Genomic DNA, 26,922 nt, shown 5'->3' with positions numbered 1-26,922 from the left:
TGCTGTAGAATTAGCCAGTAATAATCATAACTTTCAGGAATGTGAGTTGATAATGACAAAATAGTTGGGGATGTTAATCACAATGTAAAAGTTATTACAGGGCAGCATAGACAACTTAAGAGCTTTAAAATGTTGGAGTGTTTCTTTTGAAATCTTTGCAGCAGTGAGAGTTTGTTGTCAACCTTGACTCTGAAGCTGCAGAAAGGAGTTCTGAAGAAACAGGAGAAAACCTGTTGCCTGCAACCGAGGCTTAAAGCTGAACACTAATTTAGGGTTAATAGAATTAATTAGAAATATTAATACTGTTCCAGGTTTTTTTATATAGTATGGTATGGTGATCTGTCCGGAGGTATGACTCGCTTATCTTTGTTCTAAACCCACCCGTAAGAACCATGTAATGTCTCTTTTTCTGGAAAAGATCAGTTATTGACAATTTTAATGTACTTTTGGAAAAAAAAAAATCAAGTACATCTGTAACAGGATAGCTTAGGTATTTGGAGGTGTAGCTTAGGAGTTTGAATCTTGCATATATATATACCTATATATATTACAGTGAGAAGCGGGGGGATGTGGTGTATTCACAGAAATGTGTAAGGTCTTGGAAGGATGTCAGGATGGTTGATGATGGCGATAAGGACAGGATGACACCGGGGAGGTATTTGTGTGTGAATTCCTTTCCACTACTAGAGACATTTTTGCTAACATTCTCAGACATAAAACTTCAGACCTGTACTAACATGCTTATTGGTAGCTAGTGAATGCATGCTACCAAATGTTTGGGGCTTTTTTATAAGGCAACTGGCATAGGTTGAACTAAACCAGCAGTGGCTGTACCCAGACAACTGTGGGAAACAATGAACCATCTGCAAGTACAAAACTTGAAAAGCAAAGGCAAATGCAGAGCTGCTCAGGAATGTGCTCTGTCTGCTAAGGATTTTGGTAAGTGTTGATTCTGATAGCAGTAGGTATGGACATTAGGGAGTGGGGAAGATGGTATGCTCTGAGCTGCCGCTCATTGTGTGATCCTGTTGGAAAGCTTAGAGAAGAGGGATGTAAGTCAGCTGATGTCTGAACAGATTCTCAAGGGCCCTGAGCAATGAAATACTCTTTTGATGTTTTATTCTTCCTTTCTTTTGGGAACAGGACTTCTACATAAACAAGAAATACTAGACCTTGATACTTAATTTTTCTTCTAGCTGGAATAGCCTACAAGATGCCCAGTGCTTTCCTAGCTTCTTGGTCGTCTTGATGCTAAGTTTGAATTTGTGTTTCTTGAATGATATTTTTTTTTTTTTTTTCCCCCAGAGGGTAGAGTTCTGGTTTTGTAGTTTTATTAATTTGCATGTGCCTTTTTTTCTATCCTTTTGAAGATAGGATGAGGAAGACAAACATACTGCTGAGTCCAGTTGTGAGCTAGATTGGGATAGTCTGTCTGTGTGGCCTTTGTAAAGGTGAGGAAGTAGTGGTTCTGTTTTGCATAGACATATGGAAATACTTACACCTACCCACTGTATTTGTGAGAATGGGATGGTAGCTTGAAATATCTCTTCACAAAATGACTGGGCTCAGACCGATGTTCAGTAATGACTTCCTCATCCTGCCTGTGGCCCAAGCATGGTCTCTGAAAGCCCTGATTACTTCCTTTGAACATTGTTCCTGATGTCTGTGGCATTCTTGTCATCTGGCTTTCACTCTACCTTTCCCTTAAGAAAGGTAAGGTAAAGTTCTTTCTAGTTATCTATATTCCTAGCTCCTCTGGTGTTCTTTGATGCCAGCCTGTGTTGGTAAGTCCACAAACTGCATTGCCTGTGAAGTTCATAATTTGGTTGTACATTGTCAAGCCTTCAGCTGCGTGCAGGTGAAAGAATATGCTACTGTAGAACACTTCATTGCAAATAGCAGTTAAAATTTAGAATTTATTTTTATTAAACATTATTGGAGCAAGTCCAGAGGAGGGCCATGAGGATGATAAGAGGGCTGGAGCACCTCCTGTATGAAGACAGGCTGAGAGAGTTGAGGTTGTTCAGCCTGGAGAAGAGAAGGCTGCGTGGAGACCTCATAGCAGCCTTCCAGTATCTGAAGGGGGCCTATAAGGATGCTGGGGAGGGACTCTTCCTTAGGGACTGTAGTGGTAGGATAAGGGGTAATGGCTTCAAACTCAAACAGGGGAAGTTTAGATTAGATATAAGGAAGAAGTTCTTTGCAGTGAGGGTGGTGAGGCACTGGAGTGGCTTGCCCAAGGAAGCTGTGAATGCTCCATCCCTGGCAGTGTTCAATGCCAGGTTGGACAGATCCTTGGGTAACATGGTTTAGTGCAAGGCGTCCCTGCCCATGGCAGGGGGATGGGAACTAGATGATCTTAAGGTCCTTTCCAATCCTAACTATTCTATGATTCTATGATTGTAATCTTCTGAAGATTATTTTAATATCTTCAAGATACTGGAGTTGGATCAAGAAGTTGGAGAGAGCTGCTTAGTCCCTTTTTGGAGAAAATGCAATTCTTAATCTACAGTAAGGTTTAAATTCTTACTGCTCCAAATATGTTACACTTACTGTAGTGCTGATTTCAGGATTCTGATCCTCAAGCTATTGTAAATGGGTTGTAGGGCCATATAGTCAGACTCTGAAACTTCTCAGTTTTGTGTACTTCCTGGTCTGCAAGCAAGTTTTAGGGTTGACTGGCAGGCATCTGTTGTTGCAGTCTTCTTTATTTGCTTTCCCAGCTTCATCTCTGTGATTTCCTCCTACTTCTAGGAAGATCCCATTTTGATTTCTATCCCTCTTTCTGCATTTTCATTTGAATCCCCCACAAAGCCAAGGCAGTTGCTACTTTCTTAGTTATAGGTCTCCTGCTGCAAATGGTATTCTTAAAAAGGAAAAACCAGCTTGAATGCTACTTAACCATTGAATTTCCCACAGCTCCTGTGCTGAAAGCCGTGACATCCACAGATTTCATGTGGCATAGTTGTAGCTCAGGCAACTGTTTTAGCAACTCCTTGGGTATGGAGGGTATGATTGCAAAGCTTAATGATCTGGTGCTCACTGTTAGTAACCATGGTCACCATCACATTTGGATGTGCATGTGGAAATTCCCGAAGCAGCTATAAAGAGAGTTGCTGTTGTTCAGCTGATGAGCAGTAACTCATTAGTCTGTGCTAATATGTCACAACACCAGTCTCACTGTTTAGACAGTCCACCATCTGTCTAACCATAGAAAAGCTTTCTTTATTGTTCTTATCTCTGAAATTAGTAGATCTATTTGGGGTGGCCCTCCCAAACCAGAAGGATGACTTTAGAGGAAGGTGTGAAGGTTTGAAAACTGAACCAGTTGCCAAGAAACATGGGTGCCAAGAGAGAGTAGGTGGTGGTCTTCTGATAGCAATTTGGAAATAAAAGTGCGGAAAACCAGAAAGGGGGCATGTCTTGTCACCTTGTTGAAGAGGTGTCTGGAGAAGCAGGAGGCGAACCTAGGGGTGCAGAGTTGAAGATGAGCAGGGGCAAGAGCAGCATGGCTGGTTATGTCCCGGGTGGCCAGCTGGCCAGCTACCTGGGGAGGGAGGCTGAGTGTGGACTTAAAAGCGCTGAGCTGCAGGAAGGCCTTTAAGATCTTTAAGCGCAGATGCTGTGGGGTATGAAGCGTAGGAGCAAAATTGGAGGGAGCTGAGGGCGGAGCTGCAGAAGTGCAAAACAGCTGCTGTCAATGCTGAGGCATGGAAGGGAGAAAGAAGAGTGAGCAGGGAGGAAAGCTGGATTGTTAGGGGTATCTGTGTGGGGTTTATCTATGTTATTTTTCAAGACTCTAAACAGTTTTGTCTTGTGTAATGAAGGGGAGATAGAAGAAACTGGGTATTAGAAGAGTGAGTGCTGAGCATAGGAGAGATCAGATACATGTCAAAGAGAGGCATATCCAGGAAGAAGTAGTTGCAGTATTATATTTGTCTTTTAGATGTTAATTATTTTCAAACACAACTGGAATGGATTTAATTTTGTGATATATTCACCTTGAATCTGAGAAGCTGAAAGGGAAGACATGAATTCTTTAAGAAAAACTTTTTCTTTTTTTTTTCCCCCCAGATTTATTAATTGTGGCTATTTTGAGTGGTCTCAAATACAGAATTTTAATTTAGTAAAGCTGTAGTATGCCTTCCTCATAGGAAAGACTTGCCATTAATTTCCCAAAACTCTCTACTGGAGAAAGTGCTCTTCAAGAACCAGATTACAATATCATTAAAATGTGAGACTGTAGAAAAATGTAAATAATAGGTTAGTAGTTTGTGTATGTAAGAACTTGATCTAAATAGGCTACCTAATCAAATACCTAATTTTAATCACTTGTGCAAAATGCAAAAAACACAGGTGCTTAATCAGGTGTGTGCTTAAGAACCTTACCTACCTAAGGTGGGTTTGAGAGTGAAGTTGCATAATGCGTCTTTCTAATACTACTGTCACATCAGTTTCTATAACTGGTTTTTTGTTCTGTTTTCATTAGACATAAGTTTGTAGTTGTTAACAGAGTTTGTTTTCTGCAGATCTAAACACCAGTTGATTAAAAGTACTCTTTAGTGTTTTTGCTTGTACTTTCATTAAGAGTATCTAGTTTGATTTTAGTACATTTTGATGGCAATTTAGTCTTTTAAACTACCAAATGTTAACTTTTTTATTACATTTTAGAATATGCTGGGTATGTTTAATTGTAGAATGAACTTTTAGATACTTTAAGACTGTTTTGTTTTAATGAAATTAATATACTTTTTCAACCTTCAATTAATTTTTTTAATTTCATAAAAATAATATGCAGATACTTTTTTTAATGTGGAGGACACTTTCTTCTTTCCTGTTGCATGTTTTATTCAACTGGAGATTGTTTGAACTCAGTACATAGACCTTCCTACCATAATTCTTGCTGATCTCCACAGCAGTTATGTTTCATATTAGTACTGGGGAGTTGGACCCTTTAGTTGTACAACACAATTATGAAATCTACATAAAGTTAAATAGGGTGGATAATGAATGGAAAGGATTATTTTTGTTTGTTTATTTACATTCAAATTGACAGCTTTGATTTGTGTCTCTGACAAAATCAGAGCTGCATAAGCTGCTTCAAGTAGATTACGGATAATGTGGTTGCCATATTAATCCAGAGCCCTTGGTGGATGTGTACAACAATTTCTAGATCACTGCCCCCTGCTTCCTTAAGAACTTTCTATTTAGGATTTTGTTAGAGTATGAGTAGATGTTATTTGGGGTCCTATGTTCCTTTTTTTTTCTTTTACAAAAAAAGACTTTTTCCTCTTAGGAAAAAACCCTAAACCAGAGCAAATTTATCTGAGTTGGCAAGAACTTGTATTTAAGATGGAAGTGTCTATATTCTCTAAAAGCGAGAACAAAAGCCATACTGCAGGGAAATTGTATTTATATGCCTTAGTGGTATGGTGCAGGTAATGGTTTGAAGACTAGTTAGGAATATACAAAAGCAAGCTTTTAACTAAAACCCACGAAAATCTCCCTTACTGAGTAGTTATTCGAGCAAGAAGAGTTAGAGTTGTATATTCAATGTGGCAGATCAAATAATGTATTACTGCTGCTTTTTCAAGCCTGTATGGTTTTTAAGAAATATTAATATATACTCTATTTAAAAAAAAAAAAAAACCCTTCTCTTTTGTAAAATGCCTTTCTCTTCCTTCAGTAGATGTACATTATATTACAAATTAAAATGAACTTTGTTTTAAGAGTTGGGGATATATTTATAAAACATAAAAGCTGTGTTTTAGACCACAGTAGTGGTCTAAATATGTAATTATGGGGCAGGTTTTCTCTACGTATTTCAAACTAAAAGGTTCATAATAAATCAGATAGGTACTCTCCATATGTCTTAGCATAGGTTTAAAATTTGTTAATTTTTGTATTGTAGAAGAATGAACAACCTTTTTACTTATTTCAGTGTTTCATATTAAATGTATATGTGGGATATTTATTTGGATACAAACAAGATAAAACAACATTTGAAAACAACCCCTCCCAATTTAATGTATTTGATCTTGTATAAAGAAGAAACAAAAGCAATGAAAATGTTTAGTGTATATGACAGCTGGTAGTCTAAGCAATGAAACATTTACGTCATCTGCTGTTAATAGAATTACTGCTAGTAGGACTTAACAATTTTAGAAGTAGCAGATGTGATGCTTTTCTTGAAGCTAGAAGACTGAAAATACTACTTTTAAAAAATTTTTTATTTTTCTTCCAACTTTTATATATTTTCACAGCTTTCACTAAGCCAGCAATTTGACATTGCAAGGTAGGAAACTAATGTACAAAAAAAGAAATTATGTTCCTGCGCCTCTGATTGAGAAGCTGGTATGGTGCATCATCAGATCTGGTTCTGGAGCATGGTTTGGCACTTCTGCAGTCCTGGCTTTATTTCTCTGGAACATCAGCAGCTAGTATATATGTGGGATATATATTTAATTTATGTCATCTTCTCATAATGCTACCCCAGATGTAGCTTATAGCTAGTTTGGGAGATCGTGGTAGGATTATATTTTTAAGATAGAACTTGGTTCAAGATCCATGATGATTCATAAATACATGACAATCATTGAAGAGTTCTGTGAGCTGGTATTTCAGCACTTTTTAAAATAGATTAAAGCTTAGGTTAGGCACCACTGTGATTTAAATTTTGTCCGAATAGGCCAATACTTCATCACAGGACTGGACCTGATGTGTACCCTGCAGGCTGGAGCTGGATTAATTGTCCTGGTTTAGCAGAAGAGTTCTGAAGATTGTTGTTTGAGCACCCCAGTGTCTGTTCTGTAAACTTCAAATTTTAGTGGGGAAAAAAAAAAACAAACAACAAAACCCACCCAAAAAAACAAGTAACAAAACCAAACCAACAAAACCCCCAAACAGAAAAAACACACACACAAAAAACCCCACCCAAAACCACCCAACAAAAAACCCAAACCAAACCCCAACCCAAACAAAAACCAAAACAAACTAACCAACCTAAAAATAAAAAAACCTGCAAACCCTGACTAATTAAATTATTACTATTTATTGTTAAACACAAATTTAAGTCTGGAGATTGCTCGCCTGCATTAGTTTTGCACATATCTGTTATACCAGACATGTTTACCTGTCCCAGTTATTTTAGGTTGAAAAGACCTTGGTGGGTTGTTTGTGTTTTTTTTTTTTTTTGTTTGTTTTTTTGTTTTAAAATTTTTTTTTTTTTTTTAAATTTTTAAGGAAAATGAGCAGTGGAGTGAAGTTGTGCTATGTAAGTCCTTGTCTGCTTCCCGTACTGGTCAAGTTTTGTGTTTAAGTATCTCAATCTTGGTGAAGTATTTTTCATACTAGTCTCTCTGAAGTAATGATTATTTGCATTTTGTAGATGAGGAGTTCAGGCAGATCCATAACAGTCCGTGCTCACATGATGTCTGTGCTAGTGCTGGAAATTCATTTTGATTGCTCTAAATCCTTGGCTGGCAGCTTAGACTTCAGTTTCCCTAAGATAAAGGCACCTGGAAGGGGTTTTAAGCTGTATTTAAGCCCTCTGAAATGCTGTAAGAAACAACATAGCTTTTGGCTTCTTTTCTTTCTGCTATTTCATGGCACTCAGTATTGTGGGTCTGCAAGGGGATGAAGAGATCTCTTGATTCCTGCTGAAATCCAAGTGTGAGCTGGAAGCCGCATGTACTGTGCACCTCTCCTTCATGCACTTCTAAGATGATATTAGAAGTTGGTTGCAGCTATTAGTTGGTTGCAGGATATTAGAAGGGGTTGCAGCTATAATTTGTAATTAAATCAATTTCCAACATTGCACACATTCTACATTTAATTGTTTGGGTTTTTTTTAACCTTAATGCTTATAAAGATTTCGTGAATAAGGAGCTGCCTCACTTGCACAGGAATGTGTTCACTCATCCTGTTAAATGTGGGGTTTGTTTGTGTTCCTTGAATTGATGTCTGTTACCCTCTGGTGCTGCAGCTGTTCTTAAAAAAAGATGTGCCATTTCTTGCATAGTAGTTTGCACCATGCTGACAAGGGGGAAAAGTCATCACAGCAAACGTTGCATATGTGAGTTTAATACATACAGTCTTTAATACTACTGTGTGAAATGATACTGTTATGAAGACTGTAAGATTTATTTTCGTTCACTTGACACATGAAAAGCATAATTTGCCTCATTTAAACAATAAAATAGATTTTTATTACCCCTCTCCAAACACACATGTCTATGCCTTCTGTACAAACAGTCATGATGACTTTGGTTGCTTAAGGCTACATCACATGTGCTCAGTCAACCTGACCGTGCTAACCAGTTGGAATGGTACCTCATGAACAGAGGAAAATCCCACAATGTGTGACAAGGATTTGACCTGACAGTTTTACAGTTGTGCAATGCATGGTGGCTTAGAGCAACAAAAGGAGGCATGAGGAACCGTGGCAGAGACCTGTGTTGTTTCTGCAGAGAAAAACGCTCTTGTCAAGAAAAACTGAAAACCTATATTCTCTCTCCTTTTTTTTCCTTTCCTGCATTATATGAGACTAGCTAGATGTGCGACCATCTGTATTTTTTACTTTAAAGACACTGGCAAAACAATTGTGGGTTTGTGAGAGAAATGTATTAATTTATTACTGTTGGAAACCATTTGGTTTGTCTTTGGTAGGTTATTTTGCCTTTCAGAATGAAGATGATTGCATTTTGGACTGTTGAATTACTTCCTTATGCTTTGCTGTAGATTGGCATGGAGCATTCTCCTTTCATCACGTGTTTAATGCTTTTAATGTAACTTGATAACTTTGTGTATAGTTCCTAATTTCTTCAGAGCTCTAATGAGCTTACATGTGAAATATTTCTGATCTTATCAACACTGAGACAAATTGCATCACACAAGTGTTTAAGAGCTTGTCATTTTACATACTTTGTAACTAATCTGCTGCATGGTACGAGTTATGGTTATTAGCAGGGATGCTGAGTAGATTTTTTTTTTTTTTTTTTTGGTTCAATCTTGATCTGTATTGGGTCTTTTTTTTTTTCTATGTAAACCGTTCCCTGTAAATGATATAAGATGAAAAGTGAAAAGTAACTAATAGAAGTGAGTTGGGAGTGGATAAAATCAAAGTATGCTATATGAAAGTGGTAAGTAACTCAAACAGCTAAACAGAAACGAGGTCTTTGATTTTGAGGGTAATTCAATGAATTTTTTAATTAGCAGAATAGATGTTTTTGTTTGGATTTTTTTTGTTTTGCTTATAAAGCAAAGATAGGGTTGATGCTTTTATTTTCATAGCGGTGCAGTGGATGGAACTCAGATAATCTACTGAACTTCTTGTTGCGTGTTTTCTGCTCTGGTCCTGCATTATTTTATTCAAAAAAATGTCAGGAATTATTACCTAAGCTTTTAGTTATAGCTTGTGGCTTGTTTGTCCTGTAATAGCAAAAGCTCAGCTCAATTTGCCTGTTATTCTCAGAGTTACCCAAGCGCTTAGGAATTTCTTTAGTATTTGAGAGGTCTTTCCTCCTTCTGCCAGTGAACAGGAAGTAAAATTTAATGTTTTTCATGTGTCTGTATTCCCTTAAATCAGAATTTACCTGGCCTGTTGCAGCTAACCGGATGCTAAAGCCTCATCTTCTTGTAGAAGCAGTGACGTAGTATCATACTTTACCTCTTACTGTTCCTCTTGCAGCATACTTATATCAGGCTAGTTCATTTACATCTACTACAGTGTTGCTGTTGTGTTTCAGAACTGTAAATCGGTGGATAAACCCTATCTGCTCAAGATAAGTAGGCCAGCCTTGGATGAATTTCTTCCCTGGCAGCAGCTCCTCTGGCTGTCATGCATTGTTGCTGGATTTGAAGACATACATGCTTCACCTTTGGCTCCTGAAGTCCCTTTGCTTGCAAGCTGGAGGAACAATTGGACAATTGGGTATTGTCTCTTGCCTGCTTCTGCCCTGTTAGCAAGGGCAGCATCTGGAAGGTGGGAAGAAAGAGGTGGAGCATTAAGAGGTGCCGCTAAGCACATCTGAAAGGGGCAGTGAGCAATAACAGAAAGAATGTGAGAGACTGGAAGAGAAGGCAAGATGAAATCCAAATAACTAAAGGGGAAGGAATGAGCTGAATTCAAAAGGAAATGGCTGTGTGGAATGTGTGTCAGATAAGGGGAAGGAATGAACTGAATTTAAGAAGAAGTGGCTGTGGGGAATGTGTGTGTATGTCTAAACAATAACATATATGGAAAGAAGTAGTGTCTTCATCAGCAAAAGCAATGAAACTAGCAGTTGTAAATTTCAGTGAAGTCATGTCCAAGTTTTTATGTTTTGACAGAAAAACCCCCCACCTTCTTCTGTAGAAGGAGCTTCCTCATCTATTTAAGTACCTTAATAGTAATATATTATTGTTGTCAAAAAGATTTTTTAAATGCAGACTTTTTAACTGTACTGGGTGAGTCAAAATAAAAAGTTCCTTTGCATTTAATTTGCCTGAGTCAGTAGAACACTGGTGGATTAAAGGGAGGGGACTGGATATAAAATAAAGAAAAAAAACCCACAACAAAACATTGGAAACTAGGATTTAAAATTACAAACAAACAAAAAAAAAGGGACTCTCTAGAGGAGACTAGGAACTATAGATCCCCTATAAAAAGCTTTGCCATTTTGAGAGTTGGGTGATGAGTTCCTTGGAGCTGAGACAGATGAAGAGATCCTTGTGTTCCTCTATAACATGGTCGTGTGGTACCTCATGCTTGTAAGAGTTTAGGCTGTGGTTTGAAAGGAGATGAGGGGTCTGTTTTGTGTATGGTTTTATAGACCTGGAAAAGCCTTAGCTGAAGAGCGTACAGTGGATTCCAGGAGCTCTTGTCCATCTTAATTTGATACCTCTTTGAAAATGAAAATTTGAATCTAAGAGCTTTCAAGGAGCTATTGCCACTCTGATTGGTCTTCAGTGCTTTAGTGTGTCCTCTTACCTCCTTGAAGTGTCTCTTTAGTCTGTTGTCTCTTGTTTTAACAAGCTTGTATCATCTGTTCACAGTTGAAATGCTTTTGGAAACAACCAGCTGGTAGGCACACTGACTGGCGCGTTGTTGAGGAAAGTTAGAATCATAGCATAGTTAGGGTTGGATTGGACCTTAAGATCATCTAGTTCCAACCCCCCTGCCGTGGGCAGGGATGCCTTGCACTAAACCATGTTACCCAAGACTCCATCCAACCTGGCCTTGAACACTGCCAGGGATGGAGCATTCACAGCTTCCTTGGGCAACACATTCCAGTGCCTTACCACCCTCACAGTAAAGAACTTCCTTATATCTAACCTAAACTTCCCCTGTTTAAGCTTGAACTCATTACCCCTTGTCCTATCACTACAGTCCTAATGAAGAGTCCCTCCCCAGCATCCTTGTAGGCTCCCTTCAGATACTGGAAGGCTGCTATGAGGTCTCCACGCAGCCTTCTCTTCTCCAGGCTGAACAGCCCCAACTCTCTCATCCTGTCTTCATATGGGAGCTGCTTCAGCCCCCTTATTGTCGTGGCCTCCTCTGGACTCGCTCCAACAGCTCCATGTCCTTTTTACGTTGAGGACACCAGAACTGTACACAGTACTCCAAGTAAGGTCTCGCGAGAGCAGAGTAGAGGGGCAGGATCACCTCCTTTGACCTGCTGGTCACACTGCTTTTGATGCAGCCCAGGATACGGTTGGCTTTCTGGGCTGCAAGCGCACACTGAAGCCGGCTCATGTTCAGTTTCTCATCAACCAACACCCCCAAGTGGTCCTCCGCAGGGCTGCTCTGAATCTCTTCTCCGCCCAGCCTGTAGCTGTGCCTGGGATTGCCCCGACCCAGGTGTAGGACCTTACACTTGGCTTGGTTGAACTTCATGAGGTTGGCATTGGCCCACCTCTCAAGCGTGTCAGGGTCCCTCTGGATGGCATCCCTTCCCTCCAGCGTATCAACTGAACCACACAGCTTGGTGTCATCGGCAAACTTGCTGAGGGCGCACTTAATCCCACTGTCCATGTCGCCGACAAAGATGTTGAATAAGATCGGTCCCAACACTGGTCCCTGAGGGACACTACTCGTTACTGGGTTACAGCTGGACATTGAGCCACTTACCACAACTCTCTGCGTGTGGTCATCCAGCCAGTTCTTTATCCACTGAGTGGTCCATCTATCAAATTGATGTCTCTCCAATTTAGAGACAAGGATGTCATGCAGGACAGTGTTGAACGCTTTGCACAAGTCCAGGTAGATGATGTCAACTGCTCTGCCTCTGTCCATCAGTTTCGTAGTCCCATCATAGAAGGCCCCCAAACTGGTCAGATGGGATTTCCCCTTAGTGAAGCCATGTTGGCTGTCACCAACCACGACGTTGTTTTTCATGTGCCTTAGCATGCTTTCCAGGAGAATCTGCTCCAAGATTTTGCCAGGCACAGAGGTGAGGCTGACTGGTCTGTAGTTCCCTGGGTCTTCCATTTTCCCCTTCTTGAAAATGGGGGTTATATTTCCCTTTTTCCAGTCATCGGGAACTTCACCTGACTGCCATGATTTTTCAAATATGGTGGACAGTGGTTTAGCAACTTCATTCGCCAGCTCCTTCAGGACCTGCGGATGGATTTCATCAGGTCCCATCGACTTGTGCACGTTCAGGTTCTTAAGATAGTCTTGAACCTGATCCTCTCCTACAGTGGGCCTGAGGTCTTCATTGTCACAGTCCCTGCATCTGCCTTCCAAGACTTGGGTAGTGTGGTCAGAGCATTTGCTAGTGAAGACTGAGGCAAAGAAGTCATTAAGAACCTCAGCCTTCTCCAAATCCATGGCAGCTGGTTGTCCCAATAGCTTTCGGAGATGGCCCTCATTGTCCCTAGTCTGTCTTTTATTTGCTACATACCTATAGAATCCTTTCCTGTTATCTTTCACATCCCTTGCCAGATTTAATTCTGGCTGGGCCTCAGCTTTCCTAACGTGGTCCCTAGCTTCCCAGGCAATGCTCCTATATTCTTCCCAGGCCGCCTGTCCTTGCATCCAGCTTTTAAAAGCCTCTTTTTTCCCCCTCTAAGTTTCCTCAGCAGCTCCTTATCCATGGAGGTCTCCTGGCCCTCCTGCCGCACTTTCTTCTAGTTGGGATGCAACACTCCTGAGCATGTAGCAGGTGATCCTTGAATATCAACCAGCAGTCTTGGGCCCCCCTGCCCTCTAGGACTGTATCCCATGGAACCTTACTGAGCAGGTTTCTGAAGAGGCCAAAGTTTGCTCTCTTGAAATCCAGGGCAGTGAGCTTGCTGCATGCTCTTCTCACTGTCCTGAGGATCTCAAACTCAACCATCTCGTGATCACTAGAGCCAAGGCTGCCCTGGAGCATCACGTTTCCAACCAGCCCCTCCCTGTTGGTGAGCACGAGGTCAAGCATGGCACCTCTCCTGGTCGGCTCCTCTATTGCTTGAAAGAGGAAGTTGTCTTCCACACAATCGAGGAACCTCCTAGATTGCTTGTGCGGGGCTGTAACCATCCCTACAACAGATGTCAGGATGGTTGAAGTCCCCCATGAGGACAAGGGCCTGCGAGCGTGAGGCTGCTCCTATCTGTCTGTAGAGTGCTTCATCAACAGAGTCCTCTTGATCAGGCGGCCTGTAACAGATCCCCACCGTAATGTCCCCCATTGCTGTTTTCCCTTTGATCCTGACCCACAAACACTCTGTTACCTCATCACCCGTCCCCAGACAGAGTTCCGTACTCTCCAGCCTATCACTGACATAAATAGCAATGCCCCCTCCCCGTCTGCCTGGCCTGTCTTTTCTAAAGAGCCTGTGACCTTCCATTCCGACACTCCCGTCATGGGAGCCATCCCACCATGTTTCTGTGATACCAATGACATCATATCCCTGAAGTTCTGAACATTGCTTTGCCTTCTTCAGAGATGGATTTAGTGCAATCTCCAAAATAAATGAACTCTTTTTTTTTTTTTTTTTTTTTTTTTTTTTTTTTTATTGTGACCTTTCATGCTGTTTACTTTTTATTTGACTGGACACTTATTGCTTAATATCAGCTGGGAGGGAGATAACTCAGCCTGCCACCTCAAGAGAGCATGTGATCTATTGTACCTGTGCTGCAAACAGGAATTTCTATGTTGGAAGTCTGCCATGTTTGGATCTAGGGGGATCTATGGGCTAAAACATCCTTTTCTGCTTATAAACACAGGTTGGGTTCAGATTTTTTTTTTTTTTTTTTTTTTTTTAACAGACTAGGTATTAATCCTAATTAAATGCCTGGAGTATTTCTCCTTTCTGGTTTGGATATAAAGGGCTCTAGAGAGCAGCAGAGGGGAATATGTGATAAAATGTGCATGGTATCTCTCAAACTGCCTACAGTAATAATCTTGTTTATTTCTCAAGAGGATGTCATTCCCTGTGGATATATTGTTTAACTCCAGTCATGAGGACTTGAAGAACACTGCAGAAAAGTACTTGTCTAACCTTCGGTCTGCAAGTCCACACTGTCCTGAATTCTTGTCTCTGCCAGACCACGGCAAAGTAAGAACCAGCAAATACCTTACTCCCAGTTTTCTTGATATACATGTAGATTTAAAAGATTTAAAATATCCGGTCCAGAACTATTGAATGACATAATTATTTTAGCAAAGCTTTTGTATTTTGCAAATTCTTGTTTGTGTTAAGCTCTACCTTTTTTCATTCTGTAATTGAACTTAAATCTGGGTATTGAATCTGACACATTACATCAGTGACTATTCGCTGCTTCTAGGCAGTGGATCTGTATTCATTAAGAAATAAAAAATAAACCCCAAAAAACAACAACAACAAAAAACGAAACAAACCCCCAAAACCATTTAAATTAACGAGTCACTCTTTCCTAAAAGTCACAAAAATCTATTGTTGTAACTAGGGAGTTTATGATTTACTGAAACAACTGGCTCTTTTTGTATCTCGGTCCTTCAGTGTCCGTCATGGTTGAGTTCAGTTTTTGATCAGCAAGTTTCACTAATTTCAGAAGTGATTCTTTTGTTTTTATCTGAAATACTCCCTGCTGTTGTTGGGAGTTTTAGTATAGGCTGGCTATGACACTCTTGAACACTCACCCCTTGTGTGATGAGTTGGTCAATGCTGATTTTGTCTAAATGAACATTTCTATTAGAACTAGTACCAATAAAAACAACGGTGTGTAGCTTTAATGAAAAGTGACCTGAGAGAATGCTCTGTGGGAACAGAAGAGAATGCAGATTCTGTGGCAAAAGCAGAGTCTTGAATACTTCCCTGCATTTCTGCAGGTGCTGAATGCCTAAATAGTTGTTGTTATTGACATCCTAGTTTGTGGCATAGCATATCATAACCTTCCTAAACTGGGTAAGCAAGTCTATTTACCATACCATTAATGTCTGTCTAGTCTTTATGCATTAATTAAATATTGAAAAACATGTAAATTTAAATATCAGAATGCATTTCCACAAAGTTACTCAGCTCCTGAAAGGTAGATTGATTTGACCTTTCTCATGTTGTTCCTGAGAGGAAGTCAAGCAGACGACTTTGGAATTTCTAAAATGTGTGCAATTTAAGGGAAGAAGACCCTTTTGAATCCAGCCTTCCCACCATAGCACATTAGGGGTGGTATTAACAAACCAGCAATTTTGCTGTGCCAGTTTGTTTCTGTGTTTGACTGCCTTCCTCATTCTTCTTTTGGCTTTAACAGCTTGCATAGCTCGGATGGTTGAAGTGGACATACCACTGGCTTTTTGCACAACTTATTTCAGTTGTGCACATAAATGCAAACTGCTGAAAGCAGAGAGCTGTAACAGTATAAATTGCTGTAGCTAACTGTGAGAGCTTGAGAGTCAAAGCGCTTTATAATTTAGTCTGTCTTTAGGAAGAAATGTCTAAAGTGAGGGATGGGATCTGATGCATGTCCTTTACATGTCCTTAACTGTTAAGCACTCTGGTTTTAACATTTGTCATGCTTACCCTGCTAAACAATCTTTGTATGTTTTACTAATGGTGTTTTAGCAAGAGTCTATTGAAGTGTTGTATGCTCTTGTTTCAGGTTCCTATTAAGTTGTCAACTGTGGGTTTTGTTCCTCTTTATGGTGAAGAGCAGACACACAAAGTTCTTGCTTTGTTTGCACCAGGGGACTCAATTACAGGTTTCATTTTAAGATTTTTAATCTCTGTGTTGCTGTTTCTTTTTCTGTGACAAATACAGATAACCAGGCCTTGTTCATTCCATGCTGGTGTAGTTCATAACTTTGCCACTTTTGCATTTGTTGTTCACTGTGTTCTTGTTCCCATACTATTATTGTTGTGGATTCATATACACAAGTGATAAATTTGCATGCTAATCAGAGTAGAAGTAGACCCATTTAATTCAGAAGATACGTAGCAAAATAATGTGGTGCTCGTCTGAATTCTAGTAGAATGTGTATCTCTTGGTCTCTGTGTGCATCTCATGTCTCCAAAAGGAATTTATTAAGCACTCGTAAAATCTGTTAATTTGCTCATGAATTTAGAGGCTCTTTATTAGCAATTATTGATCAGCATCAAGTATAAATTTGTCTTTAACATTAGGCCATAACATAGCTCTAGCTAAGGGGGTCTGCTATAGGCCACCTGATCAGGAATATGGAGTGGATGAGGCCCTCTAGACAGATAACCTCATGTTCGCAAGCCCTGGTCCTCATGGGCGACTTCAACCATGCTGATATCTGTTGGAGGGACAACGCAGCAGCGCACAAGCAATTCAGGAGGTTCCTGAAATATGTTGACGATAACTTCTTTCTACAAGTGATAGAAGAACCAGCAAGGAGAGGGGCTGTGCAGGATCTTGCCCTCACCAACAGGAAGGGGCTGGTGGGGAATGTGAAGGTCAAAGGCAGCCTTGGCTGCAGTGACAATGAAATGCTGGAGTTTGAGATCCTTAAGGTGGCGAGGAGTGTACACAGCAAGCTCACCACCCTGAACTTCAGGAGAGCAGGTTTTGGCCTCTTCAGGGATCTGCTTGGTGGAGTGCCATGGGATAAAGCCCAGGAAGGAGGAGGGGCCCAAGCAAGGATCACCTCCTCCAAGCTCAGGAGCAATGCATCCCAACAAAGAGGAAGTCTGGCAGAAACACGAGGAGGCCTGTGTGAATGAACAAGGAGCTCCTGAACAAACTCCAGCATAAAAAGGAGGCCTACAGGTAGTGGAAGCAAGGGCAGGTAGCCTGGGAGGAGTATAAAGAAATAGCCAGGGATTAGGTTAGGAAAGCTAAAGACCTGGTAGAATTAAATCTGACCAGGGACATCAATCAAGGGGCAACAAGAAGAATTTCTATAGGTACATTGGGGATGAAAGGAAGAAAAAGTTTTAGGAAATATTTCTTCCTGGGAGAGTCATCAGGCATTGGAACAGGCTTCCAGGGAAGTGGTGGAACCATTGTCCATGGAAGTGTTCAAAAACTGTGTAGATGAGGCCCTCAGTGACATGGTTTAGTGGTAGTTGTAACAGTCCTGGGGTAATGGTTGGACTTGACGATCTTAAAGGTCTTTTCCAATCTAATATCTAATTGATTCTATTATTCTATGAAAAATGTGTGCCCCTCTGGAAGGCTGAAGTACTCAGTAGAGTTTTTGCCGCAGTCTTTGCTGGCACACTGCCCATGTTGCAGAAAGCAAAGGAAAGGACTGGGAGAATGAAGAACTGCCTGCTGTAGGAGAAGACCAGTTTCAAGATCATCTAAGGAACCTGGGGGTGCACAAGTCAATGGGACCTGATGAGATGCATCTTCAGGTCCTGAGGGAACTGGCAGCTGAGCTTTCTGAACCGTTATCTGTCATATTTGAGAAACTGTGGCAGTCAGGTGAAGTTCCTGCTGACTCTAAAAGGGGAAGTATAACCCCCCATCTTTAAAAAGGGAAAAAAGGAAGACCCAGGGAACTGCAGACCAGTCAGTCTCACCTTGATTGGCAAGGTCATGGATCCTCCTGGAAACTATGCTAAGGCACGTGAGCAATAAGCAGATGATTGGTGATGGTCAACATGGCTTCACTAAGGGCAAATTGTGTTGGCAAATCTGATTGCCTTCTGTGATGGGGCCGCAGTGTTGGTGGATGAGGGAAGAGAGGCTGATGTCAGCAAGGCATTTGACACTGTCCCAGCACAACATCCTTGTGTCTAAATTGGAGGGGCATGGATTTGACAGATGGACCACTTGGTGGATAAGGAATTGGCTGAATGGTCACACTCAGAATTGTGGTGAATGGCTCAATGTCCAAGTAGAAACCAGTAACAGGTTGTGTTCCTCAGGGGTCGGTGTTGGGACTGGTGCTGTTCAACATCTTTTTTGGCAACATGGACAGTGGGATCGAGTGCATCCTTAGCAAGTTTCCCAAGCTGTGTGGTGCACTTCACATGCTGGAGGGAAGGGATGTCATCCAGAGGGACCTTGACATGGTTGAGAGATGGCCAGTGCAAACCTCATGAAGTTAAACAAAGCCAAGTGCAAGGTCCTGCACCTGGGCTGGGGCAATCCCAGACATAGATATGGACTGGGTTGAGAGCAGCCCTGAGGAGAAGGACTTGGGGGTGTTGGTTGACATAAAGCTCAACATGACCCAGCAATATGTGCTTGCAGGCCAGAAGGCCAACTGTGTGCTGGGCTGCAGCAAAAGGAGTGTGACCAGCAGGCTGAGGGGGTGATCCTGCCCCTCTACTCTGCTCTCATGAGACCCCACCTGCAGTGCTGCGTCCAGCTCTGGGACCCCCAACACAAGAGGGGCATGGGACCTGCTCAAGTGAGTCCAGAGGAGGGCTATGAAGATGATCAGAGGGCTGGAGCACCTCTCCTCTGAAGACAGGCTGAGAGAGCTGGACTTGTTCAGCCTGGAGAAGTGAAAGCACCATGGGGACCTTAGAGCAGCTTCCAGTGCCTAAAGGGAGCCTCCAAGAAATCTGGAGACGGACTTTTTACAAGGGCATGGAGGGATAGGACAAGGGGGGGATGGCTTTAAATTGAAAGAAGGTGGATTTAAATTGGATTTAAAGAAGTTCTTGACTGTGAGGGTGATGAGACATTGGCACAGGTTGCCCAGAGGAGCTGTGACTGCCCCATTCCTTGAAGTGTTCAAGGCCAGGCTGGATGGGGCTTTGAGCAACCTGGTCTAGTGGAGAAGATGTCCCTGCCTGTGGCAGGGGCATTGAAACTAGATGATCTTTAAGGTCTCTTCCAACGCAATGCATTTTATGATTCTATGGTATCTCATGGTTTTTGGCGTTGTTTTTTGTGGGGTTTTGGTTTTGTTTTTTTCCCTCTTTCTCCCTTCCCTTCCAGTCCCCCATGTTTCTTTTCCTTTCCGTTTAGTGCCATGTGCAAATTCTTCATGATTGCTAATCACAAAGCCAACAGCATTTTTACATTCATCTGACTCACTAAAACTTACACAGTTTCAATATCAATATCTGTTAACAACCCAAAACTAAAATACATGTGTGAATGAGACTCCTCTTGGCAGGCCCAAGTTCTAGACTAAGGATGTGCTAGAGCACAGTCGTGAAGGATAGTTCCTGTGTCTGAAAAACCAGGATTTTGTATGTCATACTGCACAAAATCTGCATTTGGTTTTATTGTTTTCAGTTTTCAAACGAGTTTTGGACCGTGGAGCATTGCATATGGGGGGTGTATATAACCACATTTGTTGTGCTAGGGTAGTAGGAGCTGCATTAGTATAGTGTCAGCTAGAAGTTGGTTATTGCGTGCTTCGTGGTTACTGAACAATACTGTAGTAACGCCTGGTTACTACAGTGTTATTCCTAATTGTTTAGCAGCTTTAATGAGTGTTTCTTTTGGTAAGAATCACTAACTTTTTATTTCCCCTTGTTTCTTTCAAGCTGTAGCCCTGTATCTTGCTGACAAGTGGTGGTCAGTTGATGACATTGTGAGATCATCTGTCCTTGCTAGACAGGGGCTTCATCAGGTAAAGTGCTCCAACATTCTCCTGGTAATTATTATTCTTACCTTTCAAGGGAATGGAAAGTAATGGCAAATAGCTAGTGAGTGGGAGATTACATGTTTTCATTTCATTTAGAAATGAGTTGACTGTCTCAAGTCAAAAGCAAGGTCAGTGGGAATGGAGGAATAGGTAGTAGGGGGAAGGGAACTTGTGAAGATAGTGTCTAAAGCAGAAGTGATTCATGTACAGTAAGTTCGCGTGTAGGCTATTTGGATGTTAATGAGAGAGTTTTTCGTTTACTCCTCAGAATACTGTATATCTCGTTATATTGAAATGTTTAGAGTGGTGCACTGAGCAATAGCAGTACCTGTTGGCCTCATCAGGAGACTAGTAAGCTAAAAATATTGTTGGGAATGTAGTTGATAGAGGCGAGCTGGAACTGGTGGCTTGCAGTGGCAATATATGAGGTTTGTAAAAGTAGGTTGCCTGGTATCTGCTTTATTGCTCATCATTGACCTTTGTTACCATTGCTGACACCTATGTAGCATGGAGTTTTGGGGTTTTTGTTTTTGTGGGGTTCTTTTTTGTTGGTTTGGTTTGGTTTTTTTTCCCCAAAACTGGAATCCGTATTTTTCCAAGAGTGTAGTTTATATCTGCTTATGGAATCTGGGCACTTTTCTGATTTCTGTATTTTTTGAATTTAGTCTAGAGAATTTGGCAATCAGCCTTGTTTTCCATGTGCTTCTTAATGGTAGGATGGTGATTAAATCAGGAAAGCTGAATCTTTTACAGGTAGGGTAGCTGGGACTGTGGGCATTGGGAAGAAAGCGTGGTTCCCCCATTATTCCCTCAAAGTGGTGAACTTAAATTTCATGTGTTAAGAGGAACCCTGCAGGACAGAGAAAAGGATATTGAGTTCCTTGTTTCATACCTCAAACTGTTGTAACTAACTTTTCCACTGCATCATGTCCTTTTGTCTGCCACTCAGCAGTGATTGAGTGTGCCAAGTCCTGCTATGCCATGAGGCTCATCCTGCTGTGTAGGACTCCAGTTACCTGCTAGCCTGGGAAGTCTGAGGCTAGTGTACTGCTATTGTGTTTGGTGAATGTTCCTTAAATCCAAAAATAGTTTTGCATTAAAATCAGAACATTCCCCCCACCATCACACTCTCAGCACGTCTCTCAGTTTTACCCATTGGATTAGGAGTGATGTTGAAATTGTGAAATATCCTCTGTGTTAGTCCTTTTACTTGACCTATTGCTGCGGCTTCCAAGCATCTCTGTGCCTTCAAACAAACCCCAGAGCTTCATTGTGCTTTAGCACTACAGCTTTTCTTGACTCCATCTGCAGCAGCGTTAAGTGGCAGCTTTGAAAAATAAGGTCCTTGATATGTAAGTATTGACTAATCTGACTACTCTCCTAAATGTTCTGTTTCCTTAGGTTAGGTCTGTTGGAGAGAGGATTGTTCTCTATGTTTTGAATCGAATTATCTATCGGACGCGAGAAATGGAAAGAAATGAGATCCCATTTCTGTGTCATCGTAGTGATGAATATGCTAAGATCATGTGGAAAAAAGGAGAGGCTATTGGGTTCTATTCTGTTAAACCCACAGGTAAAATGGTTGAGTATTGTGGGATTTGAAGGGGTTAAAGGGGAGGAGATAGGGATCTTGTTTGGAGAATATTGTATTTAGTAGACTTTACAAGCTTTGCAGGTTTAATTAGTTGGTGTTTTCCTGAAATCATAAGAGGTCAGATTGATGTTAAAATTTCTAGCTTAAATGCTTTAGCAATCTAAGGAAGTTGTTGAATTTCTTCATATTCTACAAAATAAAACTGTAGAGATTAGGTAGATCAGAAAGCTTTTTTTTTTTCTTCTTTCTGTAGAACAGTTGCTTGCAGTTGGCTTTGGCTGTGCTTGGTGTTTTGTTTTTTGGTTTGTTTGGATTTGGGTTTTTTTGGATCTAGCTCCAGATTGCAGAGATTTTGTTCTATCTGAAATGATCATAGAATCAGATGTCATTATGTCCTGGTTTCAGCTGCGATAGAACAAATTTTCTTCCTAGTAGCTGGTGCAGTGCTGTGATTTGGCTTTCGTCTGAGAATATGCTGAATGCTGGTAACACACTGATATTTTAGTTGTTACACTGATCATTCAGTCTCTGATGCTCTGCCAGTGAGGAGGGGCACAAGAAGTTGGGAGGGAGCAGAGACAGGACACCTGACCCAAACTAGCCAAAGGGGTATTCCATACCATAGAGCATCCTGGTCAGTACATAAACTGGGGGGAGATGACAGGGAGGTCCCGATTGCTGTTGGGGTCAGGCTGGGTATCGGTCAGCGGGTGGTGAGCAGTTGTATTGTGCATCACTTGTCTGCCTTAGGTTTTATTTCTCCCTCTCTTTTGGTTCTCTCCCTTTTCATTGTTAGTATATTATTATTTAATTTATTTCAATTACTAAATTGTTCTTATCTCAAACCAAGGTTTTTACTATTTTTCCCATTCTCCTCCCCATCCCAACACGGCGTGGAGTGGTGTTAGCAAGCAGCTGCATGGTACTTAATTGCTGGGTGTGGTTAAACCATGACACATTACCACTTAAACATTTTATAGCATGACAGCATAGAAACTTTGCTCACAGGCATAATTTTCAGCTACACCTGCTGATAACAAGAAGAGATGCACTTTCCTTCCACCCATGCATTCCCTCAGAGATTATGATTGAACTGGCAGGTTTGTGTTATTAATGTAACAGACTTTCTGTTGTTTTTCTCTTTTTCTAAAACATTGTAGTTTCGCTTTAGTTTTTTCGGAATTTGTGTTTTTCATTTTATGCTGGGTGAATTTTACTAATTGGGTAGACTGTTAAGCACAATTACAGCAGTTTGTAGAATATCAATATTTGGATCAAGGAGTAATCTGGCTTTTTTGTTTCATCAGTAGAGGGCATTAACTAATTCACGATTAATGATGGTACTAGAGGCTCGCTGGAGACTTCCCCCATCTAGCATACATACACACCTTTGCAAACTGTTTAAAAATAAAGTAGTAAAACGTCTGCATCACTGACCTGTTCTGGTCTAGCAATCAAGATAGGAAAGCAACCAGCTAATACATTCTGATTGTCTTCTCATTTGTTACATGTCTCACAATGCCCTCTCATTTGCTTGTTCTGAGTTAGCAAATACTGAAGGCTAATCTTTCAAGGCATTATCAATTTTTTACCCATGCTTGGTAGTGTACTGTGTTCTCCACATGAGTAGTCCACATGGAGAAAGACAGCTCTGGAAACAGATGGTTAGGAAAGAGTGGTGGAGCTTGATTGGTATCCCAAAGGGTACCCAAGGAATGTAACCTCTTTGGCCACATTATTCTTGCTTGAAAAATGCAGATAAGTGTGTCTGTTGGTCCTAAAAGGACAAAGTCGCAAAGACTAATTATGTTGTATAGACAACTGTATGCTTCTCTTTGGCCTTGTTAGAGGATATGGCAAATGAGGGCCTGAAAATGGATTGGATAGTTGGTGGGCTATCTTACTGATGTTATGTTATCATCCCTTTGTCACCACTGAGTCCATAGCTACCCTTTGAATCCTCTAATATTGAAGTGCCTCTGGGTTGTGACAGTCTGTTTCATCATTTTTTAATTATGGATAATGTGTTGTTTATGGGAGAATTTCAGTGTAGTGTTCTAGGATTTATTTTTCATTTAAAAAAATGGAATTACTGTTTCAGTCTTTAAACAAGAGCTGAATTATAATCTTCATATTTGTCTTGATCTACATAAATGTGCAACTCAAGAATTTTGTCTCCTTTTTCCTCCTCCCTCTTTCAGCTTCATTTTTAGTAGTTTTCCTATGGAACTGCATAGTTAAGATTTACAAAGTGAGCCTTTCCCCTCTCTCTCTGCTATTCTTTACTACAGACTTTTTCTAGCATATTAATCTGTTGATATATCTTGGCAAAATTATGGAGCTTGCCCAAAGAACCAGTAAATGGCTGACGGCAATTACTTATTTTTAAGGAGAGTTATAGATTTTTATTGTTTTATATGACTAACAATTATATAGTTCGGTATAATTTTTATAAATTATGAAAGTCTTTATTTGAATATGCTAAAATCCATGCTGCAGCACTCCAATGGATATTTTTCCCCCTCTTGTTATTTCAGGAAGTATTTGTAGCTCTTATTGTGGTAAGAATTACAAGCTGCCAGTGCTAGACACAGTGTTTGTAAGACACAAACATCGTGAGAGAGACTCTGGACTAATCATTTTGGAAGACTTTGTGGATTCCTTTACTGAAAAATGTCTTGGCCTACGATACCCGCTGTCATCCTTCATGTACACAGGCAAGCTCTTTAATTTATTCTTCTGATCTTTGTGCTTTCTTTACGTGTCCAAATGAGTGCTGTCATTCAAGTTCCATATTTGTGGCTGCATCCTCCATTTCTGTATTAAATGTTCTGCTCACTTAATTCATGCTTTCTCAGAACTTTATGGTCAAATGTACATACTAGTCTATGTTTTAACTTGGGTATGAGAAGGTACAGTTCCAATGTACAAGGGAAACATGGCTTTTCCATTAGCAACCCAAGAGGGCTATGTCACCTAGGAAATGATACACGGGTCTGGAAACAATGTCAACTGGGACTGTGTTCAGGCAAAAAGCATGTTTCCTTTGTCCTGTTTCTCAAGGCTTGTCCTTCTCTTAGGCCATCTGCCAGGCTTCCTTCTGTGAACATTCTCGTCTGGCTGCCTTAGCCACTGGAAATTTTCTGCTTTTCCAAGTACCACTATCTGTTGTCAGATCTGACTAGGCCTGTTAGGCTTAAACCAGCAAACTGTACTGAGCAGAATTTAATGACTAATCCGTTTCCCTGGTCAAGGAATGGTATGGCAAGGATCTTGTCCACTGAGATTATGTGTCACTACTGAATTGGGTGAAAAATTGTCCTGGGTTCAGCTGTGGCAGTCATTTTTCTCCTTCTTAGTAGCTGGTGCAGTGCTGTGTTTTCGACTTTAGTCTGAGAACAATGCTGATAACACACCGATGTTTTAGTTGCAGCTAAGTAGTGCTTACTTTGATCAAGGACTTTTCAGTCTCTCATGCTCTGCCATTGAGGAGGGGAACAAGAAGCTGGGACGAGCAGAGACAGGACACCTGACTCAAACTAGCCAAAGGGGTATTCCATACCACAGCACGTCATGCCCAGTATAGAAACCGGGAGGAGTTACCGGAAGGCCCAGATCGCTACTCGGGTCGGGCTGGGTATCGGTCGGTGGGTGGTGAGCAATTGTATTGTGCATCACTTGTGTTTATTGTTTTTTTAGTTTTATATTCTCTCCCCTTATTTTCCTTATCATTACTATTGGTGGTGGTAGCGGTAGTGGTTTTGTATTATACCTTAGTTACTGGGCTGTTCTTATCTCAACCCGTGGGATTTACATTCTTTCAATTCTCTTCCCCATCCCTCCAGGAGCAGAGGAAGGGAAAAAGGAGGGGGGAAGTGAGCGAGCAGCTGCGTGGTTCTGAGTTACTGGCTGGGCTTAAACCACAACAAAAATAGTAGTTTTCCTGATATCTGCTACAGAAAAATGTTAAAGCATGCCTCTCCACATGTATGTTCAGTATGTGTATTGGGAGAAAAAAGGTGGAGGGACAACAGGGAAGAAAATATTCCAGCAGCGAACAGTGAGTAGATGATAAACCATGCAAGGGTAACATGTTTACATTCCCAAAGAATGCTTTTCATGAATGCCTATAATAACATGGGGTGACAAAACTCCCTAGACTTACCTGCCAAAGAGCTCCATTCCATCCTTGGCTGGGTCTTGTGGTTGGCGTGGGCAGTGACCAGTAAAGTTGTAAAACTCTGAAATAAATGCTTAGAGAAGAAGTATTTCTGTCTGCAGTTTAGGATAATAATAGAAAGTGTTTAAACCTGGAGAAAGGATTTATTGAGAAGGATGAGTAGGGTAAAGCAATATTATGTTTATTTCATAGAATCACAGAATAGTTTGGAAGGAACCTTCAAAGGTCATCTAATCCAACCCGCGACTTCAGATTCCCCTGTTTTGTTGAACAGTTCTTTCTGTGTTGGCTTATGTGTATGATGGAAGATTGCAAATGAAGTTGATTTAAGATAAACTTTAAAAACTGAAGTACAGTCAAGTATATATTATAGAGTGAGTTTTCTTATATTTGTTTAGCTTGTAAGCAGTATCTTGAGAAGTACCCTCGGGATGAAAGCCTTTTTTATGAAGTGAACGGGCCAGGATATTGGTTCCAGAGAACATGTATTGCAACTGTAGTGCAAAGGGAAGAGCTTCAACTTGCAGGTATGGATGCTTGCTTTGTTTTGTTGTTTTCTGACAAATGTTGTTTCTGAGAAATGTTGCAGACATTGAACAAACACTACAACAGTGAGTTCTGTGAACACTGCCCATGGGAACTAGCAGAAAGATTATTTCTTTTTTTAACTGTCCTGAGGTCTGTTACATTGTACCTGGAATGGTTAATTGATCTATAAAGGTACTATAATTTTCCCATTTCCTCTTTTAAATCTTAACAGCAGAGGCTTCACAGGCAGAAAAGAGCTTCCAAGCAAAGATTCATTTTCTGGAGTCTGCAGCAGTATCTGAAGCAGGTGGACAGAAGACTGAGCTAGAGACACAGCTAAGTGTAGGTACACAGACTGTTACCTTTTTTTTTCCTTTTTTGATTGCATTATTACTAAAAACCAGAGAAATGCTTCTGTCTGCCTCTAAGTGGTTTGAATACACACTACATATAAAATACAGATGCTTTTGTTGCTTTTTGGGTGAATGTTCTGTTTCCCATTGATTTAACACTGATGGGGTTAAAAATACTGGGTTGGGGGTTTTGGGGAGGGTTTTGGGGGGCTTTTCTTTTGGGTGTTTTGGTTTGGTTTGTTTTCCCAGCATTTCCAATAATGGGGTGTCCCCATGAATGTAGAAGGTCTGTGCCACAACTGTCAG

General features: G+C 40.8%; 1 protein-coding gene across 4 annotated transcripts in view; it reads left to right on the top strand.

The window, feature by feature from the left end:
• The window catches only part of FAM169A (family with sequence similarity 169 member A), a 42,464-nt gene that overhangs the window by 4,071 nt on the left and 11,471 nt on the right, over positions 1-26,922 (top strand). For 2 of the 4 annotated variants that reach the window (XM_030470503.1, XM_030470505.1), the window contains exons 2-8: positions 14,386-14,523; positions 16,043-16,142; positions 19,861-19,946; positions 21,363-21,534; positions 24,093-24,272; positions 26,134-26,262; positions 26,499-26,605. In XM_030470503.1, the coding sequence (XP_030326363.1) occupies positions 14,386-14,523; positions 16,043-16,142; positions 19,861-19,946; positions 21,363-21,534; positions 24,093-24,272; positions 26,134-26,262; positions 26,499-26,605 (912 nt within the window). Of the gene's footprint in view, positions 1-14,385; positions 14,524-16,042; positions 16,143-19,860; positions 19,947-21,362; positions 21,535-24,092; positions 24,273-26,133; positions 26,263-26,495; positions 26,606-26,922 lie in introns of all 4 variants that reach the window. The other 2 variants (XM_030470502.1, XM_030470504.1) reach the window with 1 other exon arrangement.

The sequence above is a fragment of the Strigops habroptila genome, chromosome Z, assembly GCF_004027225.2.
Source record: "Strigops habroptila isolate Jane chromosome Z, bStrHab1.2.pri, whole genome shotgun sequence".
Classification (NCBI taxonomy): Eukaryota; Metazoa; Chordata; class Aves; order Psittaciformes; family Psittacidae; genus Strigops; species Strigops habroptila.
Note: the sequence above shows the minus strand (reverse complement) of the source record. Positions and strands in the feature narration are given on the sequence as shown.